The sequence below is a fragment of the Mastigoproctus giganteus genome, chromosome 13, assembly GCF_048544385.1.
Source record: "Mastigoproctus giganteus isolate SK-2022 chromosome 13, ASM4854438v1, whole genome shotgun sequence".
In the NCBI taxonomy this organism is placed as follows: Eukaryota; Metazoa; Arthropoda; class Arachnida; order Uropygi; family Thelyphonidae; genus Mastigoproctus; species Mastigoproctus giganteus.
In genome coordinates this window covers 136,711,641-136,718,989 of record NC_143587.1, presented here as the reverse complement: position 1 = coordinate 136,718,989, position 7,349 = coordinate 136,711,641, and the positions used below count along the sequence as shown (strand labels likewise).

At 35.8% G+C, this 7,349-nt stretch overlaps 1 protein-coding gene across 1 annotated transcript; it reads left to right on the top strand.

Moving 5' to 3' along the window:
- The first annotated feature begins 294 nt into the window (after positions 1-294).
- LOC150076466 (lachesin-like) lies at positions 295-1,385 on the top strand. Its single transcript, XM_090387365.1, has one exon. It carries the CDS (start codon positions 303-305, stop codon positions 1,383-1,385), a length of 1,083 nt encoding a protein of 360 aa, XP_090243491.1. The 5' UTR covers positions 295-302.
- Positions 1,386-7,349: the final 5,964 nt, after the last annotated feature.

Sequence of the window (7,349 nt, the reverse complement as noted above, 5' to 3'; positions counted from 1 at the left end):
CATAGCTAATTTCAAAAAAGCAAAACAAAATAAAAAAACAATGAAAACTGTTATCATACGCTGTGATTCCAAACTTTTAGGCGTGTGCGTATTATGTAAACCTTAAGTGTAAATATGACTATAATGAGTTATGCGGAGCTTTGGCTGTATTGTATTTTTCTTCGTTTTGGTGTTAGTTGTTTTCACTAGAGTGTGTGCGCATAGCGCTTATTGTTTGTTCGGCAAAGGCGTTAGCATTCTCGTTTTTGTTGTGTTTATTTATTTTCATTAAGGGTAACAGTAATATTATTCAATTGTTAGAAATGTCAATAGGTTTGTTTGTTGTGTTAGGTTATTATGTGATTCAAACAAATGGGCAGCAGCATCCAACTATTTCTTACATCACCAAAGAAAAATTTGTAAACATTGGAGATACACTGGATTTGCACTGTTCCGTTTTATATGCCTCAGAGTACCCAGTGCTTTGGATTAAAATTCGCAAAGGAGGTCAAATCACAGATTTAATATCAACTGGGAGTACACAGATAATTCCAAATCAGCGCTACTCAATTCGCCACGATGAAGCTAGCAGCACATATACGCTGCAGATAACAAAAATACAAGAAGTTGATGCAGGGCTTTATCAGTGCCAAGTGATAATGGGTTCTTCAAGTAAACTGACTGGTGATGCGTGGGTTCATGTGAGAATTCCACCTGTTATACTAGACAATAGTACGCAATCTATTGCAACTACAGCTGGAACAAATGTATCACTTGAGTGTTATGCAACTGGCTATCCTGCGCCTAAAATATCATGGAGAAGAGAAAACAACGATCTTCTTCCCACAGGAGGTACCGTGTATCGCGGGAATGTGTTAACAATTCATAATATCACCAAGTTTGACCGAGGAACTTATTATTGCATTGCAGATAACGGAGTAGGAAAAGGTGCTCGTAGACATGTTGGAGTTAAAGTTGAATTTGCTCCAGTCATAACATTAAATAGGCCAAACTATGGACAAGCAAAACATTATGACATGAATCTTCAGTGCCATGTTGAAGCCTATCCCTCGCCTTCCATTATGTGGTTAAAAAATCAGTATCAAATAAACGCCAATAAGGATTTTCAAATTTCAAATTTTAGTTCATTAGATGGAATTACAGACACAACACTCTGTGTTATTGGTATTGAAGATCGTGATTACGGTACATTCTCGTGTAAAGCCATAAACAAATTAGGTTCTGCCCAGAAAGAGATTGAGTTGTTCGAAACAGATTACTTAGTTTATCCACCAACTTGTGGCATTGGATTTTCAGGTGGGATTGGATTTTCAGGTGTGGAGCCTCTATTTTACATGAATACACCACTCAGAGTTTTCTGTATTATGGGTTTACTTTTCTTTTAGCATGAAATGGAGAAAAAAGTAATTTCTTGAAATATAGGTTAGCTAATTATTTGTATAATTAACTTATAATGGCTAATGAGCTTTTAGAATTGAATGATAATTCATTAAAGAACTGTTCCATCAACAAGCTAACACCAAACAATATTAATTTTAGAATATGACCAGGGCTCGGAATGGACTGGAACACTCCAGAAAACAGTTTCGTCACAGGTTGGCAATGTCATGTACATATTGTTTGCTAAAAATAAGATATTTTATTAATGAGCATTCTATTTTGTAAAATTTTCCATTTCAACCCCTGAATTTAACAGTGAGCATTTTACTGCATAAAAAAAACCTGTAAAGAAATTAGCTGGTTAAGCATATATTTTTTTCTGTGCAGTAGTTTTATTTGAGTATAAGTTTGTATTTTTAAGAACTACAGAATTTTAGGAAACTATTTTTCTGCTCACACATGCTTTCTGAAAATATATTATTATCTGCCATCTTTTGTGTAGTAATTAACTACAGGACGGTTTCATGAAACAAATTTCATCATTTTCAGTAAAATTCGTACTTTTTCATTATGTCCAAGCCATTTATCAGAGTAGTTCTGCCTACTTTGTTTCATCAGAATGATAAAATATAGATTTCTCTATTTAATGTAAGCTACTGTTGTATAAGCTTTTTATATTTAAGATTAAATATTTCATGTTTTAATTCTCCTCTTATGATTTTAAAATATATTTAAATTTTTATTAAATTTAATAGCTTATTCCACTTAAACTCTACAAAAATTTAAAAATGGACACAACTTTTATAATTATTATGCATAAAGTGCCTGTATTTATATTTTGTTATAGTACTTTCTTAACTAAAATAGATAAGGCAAAGATCAAATTTTGATAATGCTGTCAATCACTGTTGTGCATTAACCTTTGTTATTGCAAGTGGGCCAAATCAACAAGAATTATGAAACTGAAGGATTGGCAGTGTCTATTATAAGTTTTGGTTTATGTCATCTTCCTCTGACTAGTCACATTTGGCAAAATGGTTGTCAGGAATGTGTGCCTTAATGAATTATGGAAACCTTGAGAAATATTTTGTGTACATATGGTAACTAGTATTCACACCCAGTTTTCTTCACCTAGAATGTGATTAGGAATTATTTCATGTTTTGGAATCATTTGCTTCCTAAGTGCTGTGTGTGTGGTTTTTTTTTTTTTTTTTTAATGAAGTTAGAACTGTTTAAACTGTCTCTTTTTAATATGGTTAGTGTTGGTTAACTGCGAGGTAAAATTTAATTTGAACATTGCCCACATTATATTTTGGGATATTATATTGAGCTATATAAAAGAAGAGCCTTCATCTTTATTATATAAGAGTATAAATATACCATTGCATTAGTATGCAATGTGCCCACCGTAACATGATGCTATAGGTTTGACCCACAAGCAGGTGCATATAAATGATACAGTACTATAGGATGTAATTAGTGAAATAGGATTACTGCTATAAAATACGGAGAGCTATTGGGAAAATTAATATGAATGAAATTCTGATACAATTTAAAAAATAACTAGGTTCTGGCCAGGTAAATAAAATAATAAAATTAAATATGCAGATAAGCTTTTACATGAATAAATTTGTTATAAGTTACGATAACAGTTTTCTTGGCTCATATACATCATGTCAGAGGATAATTTTTGAATAATTAATCAGAAGGTTGGTAATGCTGAGAAAGATGGTAAAGCAGCTGGTCCCTGAGAGGTTACTAAACAGACATTATCACCGTAGTCCATATCTTAGAGATACAGCACTCCAATATTAGTCATGCATGAATAATGATATTCAGATTGCAGTTCCAATGTCATGAGAACCTCTGCACACTGATACTAATCCATGATTGTACAACTACTGTAATTCCATAAAGAACTTAGGATTAGTTCAGCAATTATGGCATTCTGGCTCTATTGCAAGATTGTGCATGTCAGCATCAATTGCCATGAAGAGTGTAACATAGGGAGCAGGTATGAACCTGTGTGCACAGTTTGAATCACTGTAATACTGCAGAAGGTATGACCTCAATGATGATGGGGGGGGGGTTTCTATCAACATATATTCCAGAAATTTGGAGAGAAGATGACTCCTGTGAAAAGCTTTGCTGAAGTAATGTATTTATATGGGGGTTGCCTTGTGCACTAAATGTCTCTGGCCATTTCTCTTTCTGTGGGAGATGATGCTTATATAATGTCCATCGTAGCAGCCAGTACTCTGCAGCAAGAATACATATCCTGAGGGGGGGGGGGAGAGAGAGAGAGAGAGAGAGAGAGAGAGAGAGAGCAGCTGATGCCTAGATTTTGGCAACATTCAGTATGGTAGGGGATATCATGGTTTGACTGTATCTCCTAGATGTTCTGCCATCTTGGAGGTAGAGCATTACAATATACAAATTTAATCTCATCTTGGGATCAAGGATAGCTCCAAGGTCTTTGTGTCTGTTGCCACATGGAATTGTTGGACCCAAAAATTAGGGTCAGGCCTGGGAAGGTTGTGTTCAGGAAAAAGATCATTTTTGATTTTTCAGGACTGAGGTGGAGCACAAATATACCTCAGGTTTCAAATTATATAATAATAATTTCCATTTATACTCTGTATGTTTAAAACTAGAAGATTTTACAACTCCATTTTAACTGTTTACAGTGGGTTGTACATTTTTTTTTTTTTTTTTTTGCATAGGCTCAACTCATTATTTTACTTGCCTGCTTTATGTTATCTGAGATATGAGAGCAATCCTATTATATCTACCACTTTGCAGTCAATAGCAAGGTTAGCAGATTGGTTGTTTCTTAGGGCAGTCAATCTACTAACCCTGTGAACTTCAATTTCTGTTCCGTATGAGTGCTATATTCTTAGTAGGATAGCATGTGCTGATTAAATTCTGACTCAGTTCAAAAATTGAAAATTATATGTAAATTCTAAAGAGCTTTCTTCGTCTTCTCATTGGAGAAATTCCACAAGATGAGATTTGCAGTAACTGGTAAATTATCAAAGGCTCTTGCTCTCTCTCTTGAGACATTGAAATGTATAATATGTGCTTGAAAAAAAGTCACTGACCTGGTGCCAGGAGTTACTGGTTTTACTACAAAAAAAAAAAAAACACAGGAAATACATTTTTTTAAAGTAGTTTTAATCTTTATTGTTGATGGTTATGATGAATATCTCAGCTGATACTACAGCTTTCTTGCTACAGTCTTCTTAATGCAGTAAACAAGTTACAGAAGCAGAGTTACAATAAGCTTATGCTGGTCCACTTAAGAGGGCTTACTAGCTTCATCAAAATGCTTAACTACTAGCAAATTTCATTATGAGGCAAGAAAGCCAGTAGAAGACATCTGGATTTTTTTTGGCTGAGCTGCCAAAAAAATCCAGATGTGACAGATTCTTAGATGTCATTCTTACTTACTTACTTACTTACTCTGACCTGCTCTCATGGTTAATTCCTGATATTAGTGATAGGGCTATCTTCTGTGTCATCCTCCTAATTCCATGAATGCTCACATCTCTGTACTTGTCTTCATCCCATATGTATAAATTAGAGACCATCAGCTTTCAAAATGCCAGGACCATCTGAAACAGGTTTCCCCACTGTCCTTGATGTACTTGCTAATGATGACTACAATTATATTGTAATTGCTGATATGTCACTTACACTAAAAAAAAAAATTACTTTGAGTACTCTTGCTGCTATAAACCTTCATTCTACATCTGATGAAAATTGATAGGATGTTGCAGTTACCTATTCTCTTTTATGGCTTTATCTAATCTTCCATTATCAGTCTCCCCAACTTGATGCATCAGCTACCCACATCCATATTCATGTCGTGGCTTACTACTTCTCCACTGTCAGCTGGTCAATATGATTATCTCAGCTCTTGGTTAAGTTTCCATCACAAAATTATATAGCATTGTGTTAGTGACATTAACCTTGCCAGATTACTTCCTGTTGACATAACCAATTGCTTGTTCAGCCAACTGTGTGGAGACTGCAACCTTCTACTGGTAGTGCTGTCTTGCTTGATAAAATCTTTACTAACACCCAAGTTGCTGTTTTCACTAAAAATATACCAACTTGCTTTCCACAAACCATCTCCTTCTACAAGCTACATTCACATTGTCTTACCATCTCACAACCTCAAGATCTTACCTAGGACCTGTTCACTTTTTTCTCCTGATTTACCTTTGGATACCTGGCCTCAAATTCAGGTTTTATCTTGCTAGCTGATTTTAATTTCATGTGACAGTATTTTAGTGGTGCCATTTCTTTGCATAAATCAAGTGATGGTGGACCTGAAACGTATCTATTGATATGAAACTCTTGATAAGAAGAAAGTCGAATCATTTTATCAATGTTCACATCCCTCAAGATTTCTCCCTAGAGGCTTGGGCTGATCATGTTATTGGGTTTGGTCTCATCTCATCCACCAATGCAATGCCCATGTCAAAAAGACACTTCATGTTGTGGCATGCTGGCTAAAATCTCCATTTTGTTGGACCAAAAGTAGCTAATAACTCCTCTTCAAACTTCTCTGCAATAGGACTAGAGGGTATCCCCAACTCCTCAAAATCAATAGTTTTCATCCTATATATCTTTGGCAAACCCCTACAACCAGACCTTCACTCAAGCTTATGTTTGCTCAGACTGGAATAAGGAAACTACTGTCCCTAACTGTGCAAGCCCACAAAAGCCAAAGACTTCAATGATATATCTATTTCTTACCCCCCCCACACCAAAACATTTAGACAAAATTCTCTTGCAATTACTTTCCATGCAAATTTCTGCTTCAAGGCCAGTGATGGCAAACCATCCCCAGCCTGTGTGGCAAAAAATAAGCTGAAACAAAAATATAACAGTTTTTTGCATGGCATGGGGTGGGGGGATACTGAATAAAATTAGCAGTTTGATCCACTTTTAGCTTGTTATGCCAGCTGGATATTATTATTATTAGTCATATGGTACAAGGAAGCCTGAGGCTTATGCTGCACCAGCCAAAAAAAAAAAAAAAAAAAAAAAAAAACTCTGAATTACTCTGAGAGAGAGAGAGAGTCAGAAGAAGAAAGAGAATGATGATATCCAGCTCAGGACCCTGGGTGTGCCAAGCATATACTCACCAGATATGAGTCCCTGGGATTTGTTAAACACATATCACAATAAAGCATCATGTCAGGAAGCCATGATTTTGTTAACCATTGCCTTCTACTAGCCTTCTGAACAACATCACATATCAGTAAGGAGTCATCTCACACTGAGGTGCAAATGAAAAATGAGAAAAGTATGATGAGCTTTGTTCTGCAATTGTTTGCAATCAGAGTTGTACAGATTAAAGCAGAAGTTTTAAAACAGGTTTTTTTTTTTTTTTTTGTAGTTGTTGGTGCATCGGCTTCTGTGGCCATAATGCACCTCCCAAGGTTTTTGCAGTACTTTGATCCAAGCCCGAGGCGGGATTTGAACCCGCGACCTTTGGATTGCCAGGCAGGCACTTTACCCACCCGGCTAGCCCGGTCGGCAACAGGTTTGTACTAAAGCAGTTGGACACATTTTGTGCCTGACTAAGATGTACGGGAATGTTTTGTACAGTTGTTTTCAAGTTATAGTAGTAGTAGTAGAGGTATGTGATGCAAGAAAGCAAGCTTATGCAGCATCAGCCAAAAAAAAAACCATTTCACACATCCATTCCCTCTAAACATTTGTCTAGTTACTCTTTGAATTTATTTAAGCTATCAACTTCCACAATGACGGATGGAAGTTTGTTCCAGCATCAACTGTCCACTGGCTAAAGGCAAATTTCCACACATCTATTCTACAATTCTTTCCTCAATTTGAATTTATGTCCTCTCAGGTTTGTAATCTGAGCAAGAGGAAGAATCCAATCAGATTGAGCCTGCTCAACCCATTCAAGGCCTTATACACCTCAATCAGATCAC

Coding starts and splice junctions, on each gene's coding strand:
- LOC150076466 (XM_090387365.1), top strand. CDS start 303: ATGTCAATAGGTTTGTTTGTTGTGTTAGGTTATTATGTGATTCAAACA.